This window comes from Pyrgilauda ruficollis, unplaced genomic scaffold, assembly GCF_017590135.1.
Source record: "Pyrgilauda ruficollis isolate IOZ18807 unplaced genomic scaffold, ASM1759013v1 scaffold44, whole genome shotgun sequence".
In the NCBI taxonomy this organism is placed as follows: Eukaryota; Metazoa; Chordata; class Aves; order Passeriformes; family Passeridae; genus Pyrgilauda; species Pyrgilauda ruficollis.
The window spans coordinates 3,797,428-3,822,968 of NW_024525934.1; the positions used below are offsets into that span (position 1 = coordinate 3,797,428).

General features: G+C 38.4%; 1 protein-coding gene across 1 annotated transcript in view; it reads right to left on the bottom strand.

The window, feature by feature from the left end:
- Positions 1-25,541, bottom strand: part of TMTC4 (transmembrane O-mannosyltransferase targeting cadherins 4) — a 53,089-nt gene that overhangs the window by 14,073 nt on the left and 13,475 nt on the right. Inside the window, exons 6-11 of the mRNA XM_041478276.1 lie at positions 15,077-15,174; positions 12,912-13,004; positions 9,411-9,572; positions 8,437-8,639; positions 5,065-5,236; positions 4,846-4,977 (exon numbers count right to left, since the gene is read on the bottom strand). Of these exons, the coding sequence (XP_041334210.1) occupies positions 4,846-4,977; positions 5,065-5,236; positions 8,437-8,639; positions 9,411-9,572; positions 12,912-13,004; positions 15,077-15,174 (860 nt within the window). The remainder of the gene's footprint in view (positions 1-4,845; positions 4,978-5,064; positions 5,237-8,436; positions 8,640-9,410; positions 9,573-12,911; positions 13,005-15,076; positions 15,175-25,541) is intronic.

Here is a 25,541-nt window from a genome sequence, read left to right on the forward strand (position 1 = left end):
AGTCATCTGAGAGGTACTTTGCCATCCAGATGTGTCTCTCACTTCAGTGCCAGGGCAGAGAGATGCCAAGGTCAGCCTTTAGCTCACTGAAGGCAGGCCTGCAGAGCTGTCTGCTGAGCACAGGGCTGTGACTCCCCTGCACAGCACGGGGACTCAGGTGCTTTCTGTGTACCAGTGGGTGGGAGGAATCTGGTCTTTAATAATGAGAGGCCAGTGAGTTGTTTAAAATTTCATCTCTAGAGGTGTGGTTCTTCTGTTTTTGACAGATATTGTGCATGCCAGCCTGGGAGGGAAGATTTTACTTTCCTGGTTAAACATTTAAGAGCCCTTCGTTATTAAACGATTAAATATTAACTGGAAATGACGAATTACATTATACTCAGATGATCCTTTATCAATCTTAAACAGGCAATTACTTTACAGTAATAGCTCTAAAAGGAACATTTTTCAGGGATGCATAACAACACAGTATTCTCAGAAATCTAAGAGATCAGGTAAAAATACTCTAGGGTAGAACCCACTTTCTCTCAACAGACATGTGTTGTTTAACATAACCATAGCACCAGAGCCTAGCCAAGGAATAGGCTCTATCTATTTGTCTGTTCAATACCTCAACCAACCTAAGAAGCCAGTATAAAAAAGAAAAAGCGCTGCATATTATTCTGTGCCAGATATACATAGTACTTGAACTCTTATTCAAATGTTAAATTTAAACAAGGAGAGGAAAAAAAATATTTTCCTGTACAAAAATGAAATTATTGCCAGACTGAATTTTTGCTTTTGTTTTCCCTCGAAACAGAACAGGAAGAAATTGAAATGTAATAGCATCTTCTAGGAGGTACACCCCCTCAGTTGGAGCATTACTATTATCACCAATTTTACTCTCTCTTCCTGGCTGCTGATAATCTCTTTTTCAGCAAATATGAACATTTACTGAAAAGGATGAAAGCAAAGCACAGATGTCAAAATTTCTCCAGGAACATGCAGATGCCTCTGTTCAATGCCAGCTTGTGTCATCAATCTTCTCTTTCTTCTACTACTAAAATTCTGTCTTCTAAATAATAATAAAGCTTTTTTGGTATTCACATGTTGTTTGTGTATCTAATGTTGTCTAAAGATTCTTCTGCATGACTGTGCTTGTATACACAAAAATTGACATTTAAAATGGTGGCAAAACACTGCAAATAGCCCATATAAACACATCCCCACAGCACTTTAGGTAAATTCCTGAGAAGATAATCCCTTTTTAATATAGAGCATAAAGAAAAAAATCTCAATATCTAAAGGAAATGCCCTCTAGATCAGCTTCCTTAAGGATCAAAGACCAGATCCTCAGACAGCATTAAATCTTGTTCTGTAACAAAGAGATTTTACAGGACCTTTTACAAAAGTATAGAAACCAACCTCACAAACTAATTGTACCTTTTCAGTATTAGCATAGCTCTTCTCTGACAAACTTGTATCTATAATGATTGCAGTTTGCATAAAGCATAAATTTCAAAGTTACTTACTCTGGTATGTCAAGGCAGATAGTAACATTATGTTGGGAGTATTTTAACTTCCTTGCTTATTATTGCAGAAAAGTTTTCAAAAATTATGTTTATTAATTTCTATCCTTTAAAGAAAAGCCAGTAGCAAGGAGAATGTAGAGATTATGTACAAAATCACAATAATTTACAGTAATTTAAATTCAGTTATTTCAAATCCAGGAAAAGAAAAATGCTGGCTATTTCCCATGTGTGTAACAATGTAACTGCAATTATTTATTTAGATAATCAATGAGAGGAGGTCATCCAGGAATAAAGACCATCTCTGGATTCTTAACTGCCATGGCTTTTATAAAAGATGACAAAAAATAACAAACATTTCCAACAGAAAAAAAAAAAAAAAAGGCAGCAAGATGAGCATTTTTGGGAATAATCTTTAAAATTAAAAAAAAAACAATGTGTAATGACTTCAGAAGGTGAGAAGCAATCCAGCAATGTCTATAAATAGTGAACAGCAGTAGGAGAGGGTCAAAATCTCACATATCCACATCTGCTGTAGTTGTCAAAACTTCTCTTATCATCAGTGGAGAGAAAGACAAATCTAGGATACAGTCCTTCTGACTTATGTCTCTCATTTAGTCCAAGGAGAGGAACTAAATGCTAAAAGAAACAGCTTTCTTTTCTCCCAATGAGAAGAATCCAATCCATACAGTATGAAAAAAGGTGGTAGAAAAAATAGAATCAATACAGAGGCACCTCCTGTTCAGCTAAGGAAAATACTGCCATATATATTAAAAATGTGTACTGTTTCAGTCTCGTGGCCTTTGAAACCAACCTGAGTGCAGGGTCACACAAGTTCAAATGTGTGACATGCTCCTGGACATGTTTAACCAAGATCTGTAACATACTTGTTTCTCTCACTTAAAAAACCCTATCCACCCACCACGTATTTTATATCTATATACACAAATATAAAAAACATATATATTTTAAAATACTGTAAATAAATAACATTTAAAATAAATTTTAAAATATTCAAAACGTTTTAATATCTGTATTGGGAACTTTTTCAGAGGTCAAAATATTTATAGCTTCATTATGGTACCTGCTTATTTCCAATAAATTTTAAAATCACTGGGCAACGTATATTAAACTTGATCTTAGATGTCATCCTCTTGAGCCAGATGTGTCAAAGCACCAGATTCACTACTGTGCCACACAATCTCATTTAATGCAGTTTCCACGTTTTTATCTAAAGGATATGTTTAAAGAAATGAGTCTTGAAATTAGACAAGGCAATGCTGTTACAACTTGTTATTTAGAATTAGGGTAAGTTTACTCTGTACTTCCCACACAGACAATTTGGAATTGAAAAGAGCTCTACAACAAAACATGAACAGCTTTTTCTGCTACTGAGGATTTGAGATTTTGAGATCCTGATACATAATGGAAGCAAAGCATGACCACATTACACATATTTAATATGTTCCAAGAACAACAAGAAAAAGCTATTATCTGTGTGCCATTCTTTGGTCTGCAGCAGCCTCCCACTGAAATAAATGGGTCACTGAAAGAAAGTCCTGTGGAGTCATTTTTAAAGGAAGCCTGCAATTTCAAGACAACTGAAGATCAAAACAAAACCTGGTTCAAATTTTCACATTTACCTTTGTCAAAATTAAATAAATATAGCTGAGTTCATAAAGAAGACAAGACATAGGCTCTCATACATGGACTCTCTGATGTTCCTGCTTAGAAAATTTCCTGTCTATTGTGATTTCAAAGCTACATCCTTCAGCAAAATGGGGATGTGAGCCTACAATCCTTTCCTGGTTCACATCTCCATGCTTTCCACTTGCACAAGCTGTCACCAGCAGAAATACAGCTCAGGCATGTCTACATTGGCCAGTGTTGACAAACACAAGCTCATTTTGCCTGTACATTCATTGGCTTTAAACCAGCTGTATGAGTTCAGTAGCTTGTGCACAGCTCATCGGCTCCAGCGCGGCACTGTGGGAGCGCAGCTCCAGCTTCCCAGCCAGCCGTGGCTGGAGGCCAGGGAGCTTGGAGCACAGGCAAAGAGTGTGGATCTGTCTAAAGCACTCTCACCATGGCAGATGGATGGAGTTATACACAAAGAAAACAGATTGCATTTGCTCCATTTATAGTATGTGCTTGTCATCCAGAAGACAAGATGTACTGAGGTCATCAATTAAAAAGAAGATGGTTGCCTACCACTGCCACACAATAAAATACAACAGCTCTTTCCTATGCATTAAAATCTCAGACTACTGAAAGATGCTACTGTGTTGCAAATGTTGGCCATAAATGTTTTTTACAGCTCACTGTTGCTGTAAAATACAATTTGTATTCCAGTAATTGCTAAATTTATCATTCTCTTTGTGAAGCTGAGCATTCACAGGTTCCTTTTTAAACCCTGTGTCTTGATTGGCATTTTCTAGACACCACTCTAGATTACAGGAACCTCATCTTTTAAAACATCAATGTATTTTTATTGACAAGCTGCACATTCCCACTCCCAGGGTTTTCAAAGAGTCTCTTTACTAAAATTCAGACAACATCAGTGCTCAGTGGTGTGCTCCAACAGATCACGCTCTTGGCTGTCGAAGGACTGCTGTGGAGGTCACCTCTGTTGGAGGCTGCAGCAGTCTCCAGTGCTGAACACTGCTGCTCAGCTCAGTGAAACATCCTATCCAGCCCCACCATCTTACGTGTTCCCCACCAAGCCTGCAGGGAAAATTACAGCTTTCCTCAGTGCCCATGTCTGAAGAGTCTAGCCCGCTCAGCTGCTGTAAAAAAGCAGAAGTGGGAGCAAGATTTTACTCCCACATCCCGCAATTGCATTGATGATATGCTGCTTTGTCCCTCAGCTGTGCTGGCTTTATATACCACTGGAAAGTACACAGAAAGGATTCTAAAAACAGCATAGACATTTTTCAGTTCAATACATCGCTACAACTTACTAACCTTGTTTTGATATTTTTGTTGCAATAACTTGCAATTATACACACAATTCTTCTAAATAGATTTTATTAGCAGTACATCCAATTTGACTTGATGCCTTTCTTGAAGTGCATTCTCCCCTCTCCCTCACCTCTCCACTCCCACCTCCAAGTTCTGAATTACAATATTGTAATTTGCACTTTCTGGTATTTTGACTATGCTGCCACTGCAATTTAGATGTCTGACATGTCAATGTCATTTCTGAACCCAGCAAGACTGTGAATAACACTGTAGCACAATATATTAACTATGCATAATACCTCCTTGACCCCACATTTCAAAACACTTAAAAATAAAAGAAAAATAAAAAAAGATTAGAAGTCAATGAGTGACTTACTTTTGCATTCAGAGGGCACACAGACAATGCACTCCTAAAGAGCTGCTCTTCTGACCTCCACTGACTGCTGCGGAGCGCACAGCGCATTACATTTATCAACAAGATTCCAAGTACTGCCACAGCAAGAATTTTCTTAAGGAAAGAGAGCCAAGTTAAGAAACAAATCATCCAATTGAACTGCTTCATCATCAACAACTCTACTGATTATTTTGATGGTACCTTTTTCTTGGCTTGCTTACTCAAGAGACTAAATCCATATGTAAAGAGAATACAATATCCAATACTGGGGAGGTAGATGACTCTCTCTGCAACAACAAATCCTACTCGGAAGAAGAGATTACTTGCAGGAAGAAAAGGGATAATAAGAAATCCAAGTCCCAGTGTAAGGATTCTGCAAACAAGAAACATTCTCAGGTTAACTACAAATCTTAACTAAAGAACCTTTTCCACTTAACATATAAAATTTATTTAAACATTATAGAAGGATGTGCATATAGGACAGGGAGGCACTTTAAAAATCATTGCTATAATTTCCAGAAAAGAAATATTCATGATTCCAGGCCAGAAAATAGCCCCATTACATATTAATTCTATAACTCCTATTTAAAATACACAGGCAGGAAAAGTAATGGTAAAAGCTACCTGTCTATTTTTGGACCTAGTAAGACAGTAATGGGGGCAAAACCATAAGTCACTGTTAAAGAAGAAACTTAGGTGCACATTCAACCGAGAGGGCGGTTTTTCTCCTAACAAACATATCAATAGTAGAATCCATTGTGGTTAACTACTAGAAAGTTAGTCATCTACTCTCTTTCTACTGACAGAAGAGACACACAGGTTTTGAGAGCAGTTTGTCTTCCTTTTTTTTGGCACCAATGTTAGTATCCTCAGCAGGTAGCTCTTTATTGACTATACAGAGCTCAGACAAAAGAGTCTAGGCACCTCATTTTACAGAGCTGACATAAGGGAATAAGGACCTCAGGTCCATGTCAGGTGTTTCCAACAATGGCCACGGGCATGGTAATTTTCTGTTCTAATTTATTACAAATGAATCTCTACACTGTAAGGTAGATGCATCCTACCTTTTCTCATCCCCACAAGTCCTAGGCCTTCACTATACATTTTGTCTTCACTTTTTACTAAAAACCTATTTAGGAATAAAGGCTTAGTGAGTGCATTTTTACTAGAAAGTATGACATCACTAGCAGCAAGAGTTCCACCCCCTCTCCAAAATTACTTATCTATGCAAATAAGTATGGGAACAGCAGAAAGGCAGGCGGGTGCACTGTTAACATTTGAAGGAATGAGAAGAAAGAGAAGAATAAGATTTTGCACTCTGAGCAATAGAATTACCTTTGTTGGTGATAAAAGGAAGACTATGGAAAATGTGGAAGCATTTGGGAAGCCTGGCTACCCAGGACACAGAGAAGGCTGAGGTGTTCAGTAACTTTTTTGTCTCAGACTTCACCAGCAAGTGCTCCAACCACACTGCTCAAGTCACATAAGGCAAAAGCAGAGACTGGGAGAACGAAGAACTGCCTGCTGTAGAAAAAGGTCAGGTTCAAGAACACCTAAGGTGCACAACTCCATGGGATCTGGTAAGGTGCACTTGCAGATCCCAAGGGAACTGATGGATGAAATTGCTAAGATAGTGCTGAGCTCCTACCCATCATACTTGAGAAGTCATGAGAGTCTGCAGAAGTTCCCACTGACTAGAAAAGGGGAGATGCTCATGTCTTAAACAGGGAAAAAGGCAGACTCAGGAAACTAGGTCAGTAGGTCATCTCTGTGCCTGGCAAGATCATGGAGCAGATCCTCCTGGAAAATATGCTGAAGTACCTGGAAAATAAGGAGGTGACTGGTGAAAGCCAATCTGGCTTCACTAAGGGAAAAATGCGCCTGACAAATTTTATAGCCTTCTCCAATGGAGTTACAGCATTGCTGGATAAAGGAAGAGCAAGTGATATCATCTACCTGGACTTGTGCAAAGCATTTGGCACTGTCCAATGTGACATCCTTGTCTAAAGTGGAGACATGGATTTGACAGCTGGCCCTCTTGGTGGCTAAGAAAGTGGCTGGATGGTTACATGCAAAGAGTTGCAGTCAATGGCTCAGTGTCCAGAGTCCAATGACAAGTGGTGTTCCTCAAGGGCTGGTACTGGGACTGGCACTATTTAACATCTTTGCTGGTGACAAGGATGGTGGGACTGAGTGCACCCTCAGCAGGTTTGCCCATGACACCCAGCTGTGCAGTGGAGGGAAAGGATGCCATCCAGGGGGACATGGACAGAATAGGTGGGCTGATGCAAACCTCATGAAACCCAAGTGCAAGGTCTGGTACTTGGGTCAGGGCAATCCCAAGAACAAAGATGGCAAGAACAAAGAACAATCCCAAGAACAAAGAAAATGGCATGAGAGTAGCCCTGAGAAGGACTTGGGGGAGTTCAGTGATGAGAAGCTGAACACAACCCAGCAATGTGCACTTGCAGTGCAGAAAGCCAACCATATCCTGGCTTGCATCAAAGTAGCATGGCCAGCAGGGCCAGGGAGGTGATCCTGCACATCCTACTCTGCTCTGCTGAGATCCTAGCTGGACTGCTGCATCCAGCTCTGGGGCCCCCAAGATAAAGAGGACATGGACCCGTTGGAGTGAGTCCAGAGGTGGGCCATGAAGATGAGAAGGCTGCAGCACGTCTCCTATGAATACTGAAAGCTGAGAGGTGGAGTTGTGTATCCTGGAGAAGAGAAGCCTCCAGGGAGACCTTCTAGAAACCTTCCAGTACCTAAAGAGGGCAACAAGAGAGCTGGAGATGGGCTTTTCAAAAGGACACGTAGTGACAGTGCCCCATTCCTAGAAGTGTTCAAGGCCAGGATAAACAGGTCTTTGAGAAACCTGTTCTCATGAAAGGTGTCCCTGCCTGTGGCAGGGGGACTGGAACTACCTGACTTTTAAGTCAGGTAGTTCCAGTCTATGACTGAGCAGTTGGAAATTTTTAAGGAACTGAGAAATTAAGTCTACATAAAATCCATGGTAACAGAGCCTATGAAGTTAAACAGAAGCCCTTAGTGAGAAGGAACAGTTTACAATAAACTTTTTAGTTCCTTTGGGTAAAGTACAAGTTGTTTTCTGGGTACATAATATGGGTCAAGCATTTTACTTTTTAACTGTATGACCATGGCCAGTATTTCTACCTGATTTCAAAGCACATCTCCTCTCTTCCATTATTAGGAGGAAATTAAAGGAAATGATGACTTGTAAGGAGTACGGGCAACAACAAACAATTTCCTACTGCGTTTTGAGCACATATTTCTTTTTACCACCTACAGTGTTAAGGATTTCAAAACACCATTTCAGAAGAAAAAATAAAGCAGCCATCCATGTCTCCTCCTCCAACTCTGTTTCCTACTAGCTGGTGTACAGTGATGGACCCAAATTGGGATAAAACTGTAATGACAGCTATAAATATTTATTTGAACTGCATTTGCTAGACACTGGTTCTACTGAATTGTTAAAATTATCAGTAGTGGATTTAACAAAATAATACTGTAGTCAAGTTGGCCAGGCATTTAAAATTCATCACTGTCTCTTACCTTCTCTTATGGCTGTCTTCTGAGCACAGAGCTTGGCATATCAGACCAATTAGGCAGAACCAAAGTGCTGCTAGTGCAATTATCCTCCAGTCGCTGACGGATTTAATGAGGGGTATGCAGCCCATTGACCAATCAAAACACAACCACCAGGGACACAACAGCAACCATGCATTCAGTGAATAGTAGTAATTATAGTTTATAGCCTGTCAGTCAAAGAGAAAACAAACATTTATTTGATACTAAACTTGAGTGGGGGAGAGAAGGGGGCAACTTTATTCCATTTCTCTTCCCTCATTTCTCTTATAACACAACAGAGGATATGAATACTGTTAGACTACAACTATTTACTATTTATATCCATTACAGTTACAGCTGTGAAATTAATTTTTAATTTTCTTTTAAACATAGCTAGGTGGCTCTCTAGTTCAGAGCAGGGAAATGCAATTCCGTGCTGTCCAACCAATATTCACACATAAAAAGAACAATCTCGTACAACAGGAGAAAACATCAAAAGTAATCACCCACTGTCTTCATCTTTCATTCTCCATCTCCAGAAAGATCCTTAATGCCACCAGAGGTACATAGCTAAGACACTCCAAATACACCAGACTAGAACTTCATGCTATTTTCTTTAGTTGTGAAAGAAGGTGAAAAGTCAAGCATAGTATGTGGAAAAGGGATGAAAATGAGCAAAAGCTAATTTCTTGTATGCATGGGAAAAATATAGAGTAAATGGAAAAGTACTTCAATGTGTACAGTGCATGCTAAATGGAATGCAAAGAATATACACAGTATACTATTAAAAAAAAATTGCAGAGAATCATCAAAGCAGCACAGGCGAAGGTGACTCATCACACATATCTCGAAACGTAAAAACTGCCCATTTTATTGTTTCTTAGAAGCACAGAAAACTTAATTTTATGACAAAAGACAAAGTTCTGAGCTGGCCAGAAAAAAGAAACTTTGTAACTTACTCTTACAAACAGACTGTCAGCGAATGAAGCTGGGTTGTCTACTTCAGTGAAAGCTGGTGGTCCTGTGCCCATAATCCTCCAGCGGATATACAGTATTCCGGCCCCTCCACACATCAAAAGAGTTATCCTGAAAAGCAGCCCCTTCCTTAACAGCCCAGCATTCTACAGGAAAGAAAGAAGGAAAAAATCCCACCTCATATAGAAACAGTATTTATTCTCTCACCCAACACATTCACATCCTTTTCACCTCTATCTCAGAAAGAAAAACCTATTCCTGTGTATTTTTGCTATTAGAGTTGACTTTTTAATGGGAAAGTATTTTTTGCAAAAAATTTAATTTCCTTCTCAATCAGTAAACAAAACTTGTTACTTCAAGAAGACTCTCTTCTACAAATCCTCTGTAATTCTTTAGCTGATGTAGTTTTCCATGGCAATTTCTGACAGGGAATTTGAGCAGAATACAGCCTTTAGTATACAGCATATTAAATTAATTTATCTTTTCTTTCTAAAATGGAGGATGAGTACTTTGGGGACTTTGTTTTAAATAGCTATTTTCAGCTGTCTGCTTGTCATGGACAAATTTTGTCCACTTAGGTATCTTCAGAGGTAAAATTACAGGTATATACCAAGAAAACTGCACAGTTAGGAACTGGGAGGAATTAGAAACTGAATTAAAATTTTCACACTCAAAAACTTGATTAAAAAGGTAACGACAGAGAGGCACCCAAATCACTTACTTCAGGGTAAATGACCCAAGATCAGAAAAAGTACAAAATTGTGTTTGGTATATATTAACTTGGTTTACATCATGCATTTTATAATATACCCTCTAGGCTGTAAAGAAGGCAAGTCACATAAAACATAAAGAAGTGACGATGTAGACAGTAAATCTGACAGACTTTTATATACTCTTCTCCAAGCACACATAATTTTCATTAAAAAACCACAAAAACCAAAAAATAAGAAACCAAACCCAAACAGAAAAACCAAAACAGTGTACACTGCAGATATTCTTCAAGCTTCACCTGTGGAGACTGGAACAGAATCATCAGTAAGTATAACAATACACCAGTCAAAGCTTTAAGATGGCACAATAATTATGATTACCTCTTAGTGGAATATGCTCTTTAGCAAGGACCACCATAATTGTTTAGGATATCAATATCAGCTATGTCTGAATTTTTTTTAAAAAAAAACGTAGGCTTCCTGAACAAAGACAGCCATCAGTGCACTGGCTGAAGATACTTATTTTCTAAAAGGATGGAAAAGTTAAATTAAAAAACAAATTTTAGATTGTTTTTTTGTATTTGTCATTAACAATGGAGTCATGATAAAATATTTAGTTGAATACTTAAGGATAAAGCAGTCTGTAATTTTGATTTTACGTAAGCTAGCCTTTGTGCTCAAATGATTGCTTCCAACCTGGACATCTCAGTAACCAAAGTTACTACAAGGAGGATTTAGGAATGGTTTTCCTATAATATAGCTTTTGGAGAAAATTGCACTATGAAAAAAGCCCACATGTAGTGAATATTTATAATTGCTGCTTTATGACAGATTAACATTATCTCTTAGCCCAGGGCTTAATTTCATTTAACAGCACATGCATTCTCTTAAAGGCCAGATCTCACAACTGCCACAAAATCTCTCAGTAGGCAGAATGTGAAAGTGGAAGAAGTGTTATTGTATCCTCTCTGATTCAGAACTAACTGAAATCTGGCATGAAACAAACCTGTCTCAATCATGAAGGAAAAAAAAGGTTCTTACTTGAAGAGTTTTTAGGATCTGCCTTGCAACAAAGCAAAACAATTTTAGACACACTTCCTTGAAAAGAGCAGAACAGATTTTTGCAGGTAACAGGAGCTAAAATTAATTACTTCTACCAAAAGAATAAGAGGGAAAAGGCACATCTGATGTTTTCTTCACTGAAACAGAACCATTTAAAAGTTCTTCTTTTAAACAGAAGCACCATACTCTGAGCTCTTCATGCTTAAAGAATAACTCTCCAAAAAGGTTTTACTCTGACATTTCCTAGAATCATAGAATGGTTTGGGCTGGAAGGGATACCATGGATATCTTTTGCTAGATCAGTTTGCTCAAAGCCCTGTCAAGTCTGGCCTAGAACACTTCCAGGGATGGGGTATCCACAACTTCTCTGGGTAACTTATTCCAGTGCCTCACCACCCTCATTGTACAGAATTTATTACTGGTCAAACACTGGAACAAACTAGGCTTCCTAGAGAGGTGGTCTCCCTGGAGCCTTCTCTTCTCCATTCCAGAAGGCCACTAGATTAGTCGAGCACAATCTGCACATGCTGAAGCTGGGTTGGCTGTCTCCAGTCACCTCCCTGTCATTCGCATGTTTTGACATAACTTCCAGGAGGATCTGTTCCATGATCTTACCAGGCACTGATGTGAGGCTTGACTGACCGCTTATTCCTGAGGTTGTACTTATTACCTTTTGTTTCCAGCACTTAATTCTCAGCTAGCTCTGCTGTAGATCCCTACAGCTCCAGATGCTTCTCTTGTCATATTCTAGTTGACATTAATCTCCTTATACAGCAAAATTTCCCAGTATTCCTATTTGGTGCCTGAAACACTCCTGTAGTCCTCACCTAGCCCTTCTTGGTCAAAGCTATAATTTCATTTCTAGAGAACCTACTTCCCCTGTTTTCCCCTGCAGCTCTTCATTTCACTCCTTGCAAAGGAATTTAAAAGCCCCACAGGACTTGTGCTACTCAGAAATATTAGTGAGACTCCTCTGCAGTGAAACCAGACTGAAGCAAAGTACAAGGAATATTCTTGTTGAATGTTGGATGAGAATCTTAGCTGTTCAACAGCAGTGATGCTCTAGTAGGCTGTAGGTGTATTTGGCTGCCATCCTTCATTGATCTGAGGCCGATTGTTTCTGTTACTTGCTTGCCAGTGTCAATACTAGGTGCCAGACTCCACTTGAGACGATACCAAATACATTGACACCAATGAAAGTCAGAAAAATCAATCCCTAGCAGCTCTCAGTGCTTACCTAACTTTTTCTTTTAAACTACAAAGCTACTAGGACCCGGTAACATAATGTGTTTTTAATGTACTTGTCTAACGATGTCATTGAGAACCTGAATAAATCTCTCCCTCTCTTTATTCTGACCAAACCATTCCAAGTACCATTTCAGGTGTATAGTTACTGACCCTGGAGAGCTTGTTGCATCAAGCATTCAGCTGTTCCATATAACATTTTTAACATATTGTTGAGAAAATTGTGGAAGGGGTTTCACTATTCAATGCAATTCTAGCAATACCCCATTACTACTCATGTTGCTGCAAAGATGCCTTACTAGGCTGACTAACAATGCCTTTTTTGGTTGGTTGGTTGTTTTTTTTTTTCCTAATTCTCAACAACAAAAAAACTGCCAGAAGCTGAATCTTTGTTGTTTAGGACATAACTGTCTGAATGGCCAGAATGAACAAAATCTGTAAGAATGAACAAAACATCCAAGGACTCACCTCCAATGACTTGTCCTTATACAGTAACTTTCGAATGAGCTCCAAAAGATTTATCTTGTTAATCACCAGTGCATCAAACACTGCGTTCAAACCCTAAGGAACCAAGAGAAAACAACAGCATAAGATGAAGCAGCTAAACACAAATATTTTCTTTTAAATACATCTTGAATCGACTTACTATACATCTTAATTCTGATTCCAAACAATTAGAGAGATACATTGGTAGTAATGATGGCAGAATGGTAAATGGAGCTCAGATTAGTAGAATAAAATTTTACTGTAATGGAAATTCTCCTGCTACAGGGAATAACCGTTCAGGGAATACCATGCACCAGAAAGCCAGATAACATATGCATGGTCACAACAGAATTCTGCTCTCCATCTTCTTTCCCAAATGTTCTGCAGTGTAAATGCTGCAGTCAAAAGGTAAGGCTTCTGTCAGTAAGGTGGAGTTTCTTAAAGCCTTCTACTTATTTTTTGTTGTATGGTATCTGTGGATTTCCAGGTTTCAGAAATACTGTTTCTAAAGGGTACAGACAAAGGCTGAGAAAGATTTAACAGAGGTATCAGACTTGTTTTTCTTGCATTAACAGCAATAAACACAGTGCAAGTTGCTGGGGGGGGAAAAAAAAATAATAGTTCTATATGACATCGGCCACTACACAAAACTAGAACATATTCAGTGCTTTGCCAGGCTACACTTGCACATAACTACCTCCAAGCAGGCAAAAAAAAATGTATAAATGTGTCCAGGAGTAATTCTATTGAGGTTACCGGCAAAATCAAACCTTAGCATTTCTGCTTCAAAGTTTCAGCATATCATCATGGTAATTCTTGAGTATTTATCCTATATTCTAATATTTTCAGAAATTGCCTCACTGTTCTGATGACTAAATAGAAAAAACCCCAGTAAAACTGGTTCCAGGTGAAGCAAAGGGCTGGTACACTGGGAGGCCACAAGCCCCTCACGAAGAGTCCAAGGGAAGGGACAGAAGATCGGTTAGAGTGTGGCTTGGTTCCATGTAGAAAGGCCACTTGGCAATTAAAAGGCTTTTGGCTGACTCAGATGGAAATAGGAAGGAAAGAATTCTACTGAAAAATCACATTCAGCCTCCAAGTAATCTTTTTAATGGGTGATTTAGCCCTTTATCCCTCTGACCTGTGCCCCTTAGCACAATAAATGTAATCATCCTAGCAGTGCAACAGCAAACAAATAAAATCCCAAATCCAATAATAGTTCTGAATCTGATAGCTCAAATAGTTACTGCATACTGCTAGAGTAAATAATTTAACATTTTAAGACAATTCCTTACAGACACCTTTGAAAAACACATCACTCTACAAACATCTATCAAAAAAAAAAGTCCCAAATCAAGAAGTTTTCTGTAATTTCTTTTCCCTTTTCCTCTAGCAAGGACAAGAGGGCCATTGTTGCAATGAATTTTGATTCTGTTGCTTATCTATGTCACCTAAAGCTATACACTGGATTTATTAATAAAGATATATAGCTATATAAAAAGTAAAAATCACAGATACAGCATTTCAGGTGGCCAGTTTGGTCACCCAAAAAAGCATTGCCTTCATTGAAGTTATAAAAAGCCAGACCACAATAAACATGAACAATAGCTACATCTGTTTCCACAGACAGACCCTTAAATAAGGAACAAAAGGAAGAGATGCAGTACTAGAAGTGCTAATTAGGTCACAATATAATTATAATTAGAGCCATAAACAATGGCCCTAATTATAATTACACTGTTCACAAAAGCAAGGGAATGGAGCTTTTAAAAATGCTCTCCTCCAGTTATAACTTTCTTCATGAGCTTTGAACTTCTCTTCAAAAGAAGTTTGTAGTCCTGCTATCTCAAGAATTTAATTCAAAAACAAGGGCAACAAAAACAAAACTAATGGTGTAAAACCTTTAAACTTTGCAAAAATATATGCAACCTGCTTACAAAAGTTAAAGTGAAAAACTAACAGATTGGCAAAGATACAGTTAAGACAGATCTACAAGAATACTGCTTTTTGTCAACATTAATTAATTTTCTGAACAGAATATAAAGGTGTGCATGTCATTAGCTGTGGAGAAGATTAATTTCTGTAGACTCTGCAACTATACCTGACAGATGTTGAGGTGAAAATTCAGTTTATAAGAGAATTCTTACCAGTATTGTAATTCCTTGTTCTTTGCACAGCATGGCTATTGCACCTAGGACAACACTCACCAGCACCCAGAATACAGAAAACGTATGTCCTTCCTTATCTGTTAAAATATAGAATGCCATATCTTTAGGCATTTTATACATTTAAAGGTAAATTAAAATAAAAAGTAAAAAAATAAACAGCATTTAGTATCGCAGTCTTTTCTACCAGTCAAGACCTGGACAGACAGACCTAAAAAGCATAGGGCATCTCCTGCAATATGCTGGCATTTGTCCCTGTATTGCAGTCATTTTCTGGTCTTGGAGACATTAGAAATGTCCCTATTTGCTCGATGTTTTAGCCAGATTAATTAGAATGGCAGAAGCTTCACATAATTTTCACAATTTGTCATCTGCAAAGGTTAATTCCCAATATTTAGAGACATTTATCATCCTTAGCTAGAGCCCTGTCATTAATGGCCACTCTCTTCCAAGCTACCATAAGAACAAGAAATTCTTTACAATAGTTACTCATGAAGTGTCACACACACAAACTGTTTTATCTGCAGTCTAGTCTACAAAGGCACAATGAGCTCCTTCTCCAGAGCTGCTGCATTTAGCAAGTGCCTCATGTCATTTTATTATCACTGCAATAGAATGCCATGGAGCTCAAAAATGTCAGCAGACTAACAGCAGTTAGTCCTTGCACTCAGGAAGCAGTTTTACAGCAGGGTGAGGAACTCTGGGGTTAAGAGATCAAGAGCCACTACAGCTTCTACTCAAAGAAAAGGTCTTTAAAGACTGTACCACGTAGCTGATTTTGGGTACTACAAGCAGGCATATCTGAGATGAATGTAACAATCAACCCTACTTCAGCCAAGGTACTATCACACACAATACACAGGTACTTCACAAAAAAACATATCTGTCACAACCTCTACTCCATAGGAGCAAGCAACAGAGGAAAGCACTCTGCTCATTCAGAGGCAGTTTCTTGATTCCAGTAACAGGGGCTCTACAGGCATCACAAGAATCAATCTTGGACTTGGCGTGTGCAAAAACAAAGTTGAACTCTGCATTCATTGACTGAATCCCTTTCTTACTTTCCTTGACCTCTAGAGCAGTTCTTCTCTACTGCTAATGCAGGTTTGACCCTCAGTGCTTAAAGAGAACTGCAATAATGGTCTGTGGAAAGGGTAAATGGCAAGATTAAGATATCTCACCAGAAGTAGAAACCTACACCTAAGCTAGTGCACTAGGCTCCCTTTGTAACTGTCCATGAGAAGAGGACACCTTTAGGGATTAAGTTACCTAATTAAATGCAGCCGAACACCCTTCAGAGCTGTAACTCTGCACTGATGATACAGGGAAACCAGTACACTACTTCAAATGTTGTTGGGGTCAGATACAAATCATAACCATGTGTGAAAAGGATCTGCTGACATTGGCCTCCTCTTTCATTTTGAACCAGGCTACTTCTTTTGTAACAGAGAGCTCCAAACTTTTAATACAAATATGTCAAAAACAGGTTTTGAGTTACTTCTAACCTAAAAAAACCCTTTCTTACCTAAGACTTCTAAAGCTTCAACAGAGTGAATACGAAAATGTTTGAGATTCACAGTTGCAATACATAGAGGGCATTTGATCCTCCTCCCTCCACTCCAAATTATGTCTCCAGAAGCGAGGTAAAACTTAACATTAGAGGTGCAAATGTTATAAAGGTAAAAGAAAGTCTTCTTTTAGGAAAGAAGTAATACACATCTGAATAATGAAAAAAAAAAGGGCAAGAAAATACAAAATACATAATAACTTAAAAGACATTGGAAGTAGAAAAATTAAAATGCAATGGGAAACTTCAGCCCACATCAATTATACAGGGGAACAGCTGAGGGTTGTAACTCATGGAGGAAAGAGCTTCAACATTCCTTCTATGAGTACTGCTAGACAGAAAGAATTCTGTCTAAATACATCCCTTCAAGGAGCTTTTCATACTTTGCAGTACAACAGACTGTTCAGCCAGTTCTTGAAAACCAGATTTGGTGGTTTTTTGTTTGTTTTGGCATTTTTGTCGGTGGTTTGTTTTTTTTTTTTTTTTTTTTTTTTAAATGTAGAAATCAACTAGCACAGAGAATGCAAGGATAGAAGGCAAAGTAATGGACTGTGTTCACAAAATGACTGTCAGTCATCCCTAGTAAGTGTAAAAAGGAAAATAGTGAAGACAGCCAATGGACTTTTACTGTGCTTATGGAAGCAGACTTTCTTCCACTGAGAGGTTTCTTCTTCTCAGAATCAAATTCTAGTGGGAAGGAGTCAGGACAACTAAGCACTTCTCAGAGAAGCAGTATTCAGTACACAAATACAAATTATATTAACACAAGAGATTGTAGAAAATATATATAGTAAGAGACCAGCTGGCAATTCAGAAATGCTTTGATGATTCAAAATATAAGAGTAATAGTAAAAAGGGAACTAGGTCAAATCATCAAGGACAAATGTAAAAGCAGCACATTCATACAGAAAATCTAACACAGAAAGGTCACATTGCAAAATAAGAAAAGGTAATGCATGTAGAGAACAAATCCCCACAATTCCACAGATATATTAGTAAGAAGAGTAGTGAGGAAGGAGTTATTCCAATAGTCATTAAGAAATAAAATGGACAGTGCCAAGAAAACAGAAGTATTCTGTGCTTTTTTCCTTCATTTTTCTCCCAAAAAGGTCAGTTGCAATCAGATGGCAAGTACAGCATCAGCAGAAAGGGAGGAAGGACAAAAGCAAAAATAGTGAACTACAAGACAGAATTCATAGAGAAGTTAACCTGTTTTAAATTACAATTGGTTACACTCTCTCAACAGGTCCTATATAACCCAGAGTAAACTCAACTGTTACCTCTCAGAAATAATGAAAAATACACGAGAATCCAGGAATGTCAACTAAAATAAAACAGTGCCTACATATCTACTTTGGAAAAGGAACAAAAATACAAAAGGATAGACTACAGATATAAAGCTAAGCTGACTGGTCAAAATTACAAAAAAATCACTACACCTAGACAAAATATTTTCTAGGTGACACAATAAAACAAAAGAATATGATTAATTGTTTGCCAAATATTTTAGTCATTTATATAGAACTAAGTATAACTTTTGACTTGGACAGAAAAAAAAAGTCTTCCTGACAAAAGGAAATCTGTAAACATCCTATACCTTGACTTTGCAAAGGCATGAGAATAACACTGGAAGTAATGTGAAATATGCCACAAAAAAGAAGGGCTGCATGAAGTTGTTATAGAATGGGTACAAATAACAGCTGGAAAACTACGGTAAGATACCAGCTTGCTGTGAAAAAAAGTAAAGATAACATTCTGTACTGGATTCTTCCTTTGTCCTTACTCCATTTGGATGCTGGAATAAGAAATATGCTTATTAAGACCAGAAATGCTGCCAGGCTGCAACGGCCAGGAGTCATACAAAGGAGAAGTCAGAATTCCATTGACAAACTGGAAAAAACACAGAATCATATGATAGCTTGGTTTTGAAGGGACCTTATGGGTCATCTGATTCCAAACCCGCTGCCATGGGTAGGGACATCTTCCACTAAACCAGGTTGCTCAGGGTGCCATCCAGTCTGGCCTGGAGAAACGGGTCCAGCCAAATAAAAGAAAACAGAAGCCATTCAATAGGCACATGCCCAAAGTTGTGCATAAACAAGTTTGTCTTTGTGTGAACCTCCCAAGTCTAAGATGCAAGAAATATTTCAGCCTGCCCAGCAAAGTCAATCTTAAGCATAGACTTGCAAAGATGATAAAAACACAGTGAAAGAGAAATAATGAAGGTCCCAAATATTGAGCATCAAAGACCTTCAGTAAGGCCTTTGACAAAGTCTCCCATAAGATCCTCCCAGAGAAGCTGTTGCTGAACAGGCTGGATGTGCAGACAGTGAGGTGGACTGAAAGCTATCTGAATGGCTTGTCCAGAGGGTGGTGGTCAGTGGCACAAAGTCTCACCAAAGGCCAGTGTACTCAGGGGTCAATACTGGGTCCAGTCCTATTCAGCATCTCCATTAATGACTTGGATGATGGGGCAGAGGGCACCCTCAGGTACACATTTGTTGAGGACACCAAGCTGGGAGTAGTGGCTGATACACCAGAGGGTTGTGCTGCCATACAGAAGGACCTTGTCAGGCTGGAGAAATGGTCTGGCAGGAATCTCATATGGTTTAATGAGGGGAACTGCAAAATCCTGCAGTAAAGCCTCCTGGACAATGGGCTGTAGGTGACCCTGTGTGGGCAGGTCAGGTCAGGTGACCTCAAGACCCCTCCAACTTCAAACACTCTGTGGTTCTGTAAAGAGAACCACAGATCTCCTGAAAAGCACAAGCTCTGTTCCTTTGTTTTCTTTTGTGGGCTCAAAAAAACAACAGTTATACACAGAATTGTAATATTATCAAAATTCATCAGTGATTAAACTTCAAAAAGAAAGAATTTTAATTAAGAAACATTTTATTTCATGCTTGTTCCTGGATCAATATGCACAACACCCCTCCATCCCTACCACCCCCTGTCTCAACTGCAGAAATCTCAGCAAACTAGGCTGGCAAAATAGATACAAAAGACCACCATTCAGCAATGCCTTCAGTTTTATCTTTTTTTTTAAATAGTGAGTTGAAAATGTAAAGCACTGCATAAGTGCTTGTTATGAGATATACACATGCCAACAGAAGTAATCAGTCTAACAAAGCATATTCCCCTAATATGGCGCTGCTTCCCACCAGAAAAATCAGAAAATGAAACCATTCTCTCATTGGCACCTGTGCCTGGTTGAAACTGGTACACCATATTGTGAGTGGGCATTTTGCCACTCTAACAGATGGACAAAATTGTAAGCATGCCAAAGAAATAGAGTACTTGCTTATTTTTCTTTTAAGCTGGAAAAAATATAGTGTTTCTACACAAACCCAAAAAGCATTGCTCAGATGGTCCCTCTTTAGGAGTACATGAAGACTGAAAGTTGAGGGGATTCAATAAAATACCTATGTAAACCATAAACAAGCCATGAGAGCTCCTCCATTTAGACTGCTAGACTTGAGTATAAGCATTTCTAGGGCAAGGATGCATACACAAAGTGTTGTATAGAGTCAAATTGACTGATCCTAAATTTACAAGCAACACATTGACAGTGGACTTAAATACTAATCCTATTTCAAGAGATCTCATTTTCTAGTGTCTTAAATCCACAGGTCAATGAAAACAAACTCCTTAGAAGTGAGGCATGTAATGAAAATGCTACATTTAAACTACCAAGCTTAGTTTTATTGTAAAGCCAAATTAACAATATCCAAAGCAATTACTATAAATTCAGGCACTTTGGCATTCAGCATTTCCTTCTTCCAACCCAGCTGAGCAATTTAAGAGTCAGCCAGGTGACAGCTGGAGCAGTTTATGGAGTCACCATCTTCAGGTGAAACACAGCAACCAATTCTGTGAAAGCACCTACTCCTCTGAAGGTTGAAGCAAAGTAAGTTATGTTGAGCTCCTGCAGAGGTTTTAATTTTTAAATGAAATGGATCACAAACACTCATGTATTCCATTAATGGGCCTTGTCTGTGGGGATGGTGTCTTCCAACTGAACTGCTACAAATATTCTTCTATTCAAGCTCTAAGAGTTCCCTGCTCATGAATTGTTAAGCAAAGGGGGAAGAATTATCTAGTCTTAAAAGATCACATATGAATCCACTGTTAGAATTAAATTAAGCCCAAGATCTCCTTGTGTATCTCCAAATGTACAGTTCAGCTCAGTGTTTCACTTAATAATGATATTACAGTAGGAAATGCCATTCCTAAACATATCCAGCCATCTCAAACTCATTACCTAGAGGCCATAATGAAGGAAGCATCTATCCCCTCAATTACAACATCTTGGAGAAGTGAAAGTTAGCATTAATTCTACCAGAAAAAAGGTCATTGTGTTTCCTCAGCCAACTAAAATCATAAAATTGTTAGGTTTTCCACTTACAACTATTCCCTCCCAATGTGTTCAAATATGAATGCTAGGGCACATAGTTAAAAAAATCAGGGCTCACATGTTTAACAATAGTAAATACCTCTTGACCAATTGCACAATAGCTAACAAATTCCCCATATCTTAGCAATGATCTCTTTCACACAAGAGACTTAAATGTTTCCAATCTGTAGGAAAATTTCCATAATATAAACCTCCAATATTCACAAAACTCATCGCTACTTTGCATGCTTTATTAAATTAGCAATGAACTAGTAGATGATTGATTGACATCTACACAGAACAAAACAAAATAGAAACATACAGCCAGTTTTTAGATGTCACAGCATATGAGCAAAGAGCTGATCCCATATTTAATATCTGCACCAATATTATTCACATGGACCAAGTCATGAACTCCTCATTTTGCCTCATTCAGAGACTGCCAATGCAGATGGCAAATACACGCAACTGGATCACTGTCAAAACTGAAGACAAAGGAAGGCAAAAAATGAACACTACAGCAGTTTTAAATTGCCTTATGAATTCCCAGAGAAGCTGCATTAAAATTCAACAAAGTTAATAACCCACAATTCCCTTCAGAACATACCTAAACAGTTGTCAGCTCTTGCTGTCTCCAAAGCCTATGCAGTGGATTTGTCCCTACAGTTGTGTTTAAAACAGCAGGACAGAATGAGAACAACAGATTAGTTCCTTGCAATTATAAATGTTATCCTTTCAAAGATGCTAACTTCAAAAACAATACACTGGGAAAAAGTAACAGAATTGTAGAACTTCAGCAAGACATAATTATAGCCCACATAATTAAATGCCTATACTTAAAAAAAAAGAGAAAGCTTCAGATTCTAGCTAAAATAAACTGTCTACCCAAAAATCCACTGAAACCACAAATAAATCAGGTAAACAAGCTGCAGTATATCTTGGGCTTTACAAAAACCATTATTTTCCTTTGGAAGTTTTCCAGCCTGACACTGATATTTTTCTGATCTCCTGACTGTTTTCACTATTACATATACTTTCCCCATAGTACTTCCAAATCCTCCTCAGACATTTCATGAGTTCCTACTCCCACGCAAAAAAAAAAAAAAAAAAAATTATGAATCTTTAAATTAATTTTCTCAAATGAAAAGAAGCACCAACCAGTCTCCCACATACGATTTTTGACCCCTTTTCTTTAATGAATGACAATTCATTAACTGTGTCTAAACTATTGAAACATATACAGATTTTTTCAATTCAGTCATACACAAGTTTCACATTGCCTTGCTGAAAGAATAGCCAGGTTCTTTATTAAAAGCTTGGATAACCTGTCTGCCAACAGCATTGGGATGCTGCTGGTAGCCAAACAATATATGTTACTGACCCAACCACATCAGTAGCATCACATCAGGCTTTTCAGTGTTTGTTTTACTTGGATGCTCACTTAAAGTTCACAAAACAAAAACAAACTGGCATCAACATGTTTTGGTAACCATATTCAAAAGACAATACAAATGCAGTCTACAAATCTTGATGGTCTTAAGAGTTCTACACTCTTTTAAGAGGTCCAAAAGAGTAAGACTACAATGTGTCTATTTGTAACAATTAAAAAATCAACCTTTGATAATTCTTCTCCCACTCTTTGTAAAAATTTGGTGAGCTAAGCTCTATATAAATGTGACAGCCAAATCCAGGAACAAAGACACCCACAGTTGACCTACAGTTTAGGGCCATGCTTGCCTTTAATACACAAAAAGCCCAGTAGGACAAAAGGAAAAAGGATGCTGGTACAATCCACTTTTGTGTAGGATCACCATAAAGCATCTCTGTTTGACTAGAAACATAAACCTGATACCTGAGGGGTTTTTTTTTGGTTGTTTTACTAAAAACCCCTGAGGGGTTTTTGGTTGTTTTTTCCCCTCTCTTTCTCACATACAAAGACAAATTACCTTCTTGGCCTGACCTAGAAAATGATGAAATAACAGCTCTTAACTTGCTCTAGAACTAGCAACATGCATTGGCAATATCACAGACATTCCGGATCTTGAGGATTTGACATCTGAAGGACAACATTCTAACAGAAGAAAAAGTACTTTTTCTTTGCTGCTTAGGAGACATTGTCTAAGTCTGCTTTTTAAATTATATGCGCATATTTTTAAAATGCATGTTCTTATATTCACAGTGAGACTAGCTTCCATTTGGGATTCACTCCCTCAATCTATGCAGACTCAAACTCAGCTGAAGTCAGATAAAAGTTCTTTACTCCTTATTTAACCTATCATTTGAGAGTACCTAGAAGAACTGTTCACAAAAGAAGGAAATTCATACCAAGGGTAAAACTTTTTATTTACTTTGCAAACCCACTGAAGAGTCATATTCTACCACTTCCCCGTATTTGGTTACCTTTTCCTAAAACCTTTCATGCAGAGAATCACAGGAACAGCTCAGCTTGGAAGGGGCCTCCAGAGATCACCAGGTCCAATTTTTGCAGGAAAGGGAGCCTAGACAAGATCACCTAAAACCCTATCCAAATACATCTTGAAAACCTCCAGTCATGGGGACTCTGCCACATCTCCGGGGAGACTGTTGCAGTGATTGATTGTTCTTGCTGTAAAAAAATGATTCCTTACATCAGGGTGAAACCTTTCCCAGTACAACTGCACCCACTGCCCCTTGTCTTCATCATGTAGCTCCTTGAGAAGAGAGAGCCTCCCTTCTCTTTGTGGCTGCCCTTTCCAACACAGACATGGCCCTTTCCTACAAAAGCACTCATGTTCAAACAGCTACAGGCTGGACAAACCTCCCCCCTCCACAAAGAAAAAAAAAAATCTAATAAAGGCAGCAAGAAGAACTGCTTGTGGTCTTTGATGGAGTTCAGCTAGATGGATACAATGGTGAAGAGGACTGGTGTTTGGAGGGACTGTGATAAGCTGGAAGGAGTGGCCTCACGAAAATCAAACACAACACCATGCAACGATTAAGGCCTGGGCAGCAGCTCTGCAGAAAAAGTCTGGAGTGCCTGGGTGATAAGCTCCTGGCTGATGAGTCAGTAGTGCCCCTTTGCAGCAATCAAGGTGAAAGATTCAAGTATGTATCTTAGACACAAATTCTTGTGTACAGAGGAAGTGTAAATTTCTTCAAGAAGTTGCTGAGGGAAAAGCAGGCAGTGAAAGTGACAGTAAACATTGGAAACTGACCTGAAAGACAATGCTGGCAGACTGTAATTTTCCTTGGCAAAATTGCTTAAAAGACATCTGCTCCCCTATTATTATGTAAAGCCCAATAAAAATCAGTAAGGGCTGCTTAGTATCTTGTCTTTGCAACATTTTCCTTCTTCTGTATCATTGACACAAATTTCAGTCCAAGAATATGATTACATTAACACTGATTTCTAAAAGCTATTCAACTGGCCTTCACAAGTTGAATATCCTTAACCAGAATACACATCCTTAATCATTCTCAAGATGTCCTCTATACCAAAATAATTAGAGGGTCCTATTTAATTGTCTCCAGTGGTCATCCTAAGAATTTGGCTCTTGAGTCCTTCAAGCAAAGATTATTGCCCCTGCCATATAATCCTACCTGTCTAGGAGAGACACTGGAAAACAGATAAGGCAATATTTTGATTGGTCTATCTTACTCTACTACTAACAGAAGAAACATCATAAGCACAATCACATCCAATAAAATAGGTTAGAAAAGAATAAACAAACAAGCAAGAACCCGAGGCCAATTTTCATCAAGAAATCATTAGCTCAGTTGAAAGAAATTAAACCTACTCAAAGGGAAGAAAAATATATCCAAAGTAAAACAGGAATCATCCCAAGTAACATTTGAAATGGCAAGATAAACTTATTATATCAGCAATGGAAATATGTACAGTAGTTCCAAAGAATCTAAACTGAACCAGCAGGAGCTGTTCATGGCATCTCACAGCTCACTGTGGACTAACTCACCCCCTCAGCCCACACTGAGGTCTCTGTGATGCCACAACCATGCTGTTAAGCCAGATCACAAAGTCAGCTCAGGTACCTCTGAAATACCCTGCCAGCTCTGGTTAATCATTACAGGCCATGCCTGTGGAACAACAGACAAGCCCTTCCCAACACAGCTCCTTGTGGCTTCACCAATGAGTCCTGTATTTTGCGTGGTAGAGACATTCAGGCAGCAGACTGCATGTCCTGCAAAGCCTTCCACAGTCACGAACTTGTGCTTTCTTGTGTGCTTGTTTAACAGAGCCCCCAAGATATTTCTCCACAACTGTATTTGAACTGCCAACCTGCATTCAGATCAAACAATACCAGAGATCTGAAAGCTCACTTGAAACAACATCTACCAAGGAACTGTTCCTGTTAAACACAGCTGTCTTACAAAAACTATGAGTAATGCTATATTCAGCATTATATGCCAGCAGTTGCATATTGCAGGAATCCAGAAGGCTTAGTCATAGGAATAATTCTTTGCAATTCATTAAAAATACAAATAGTGTT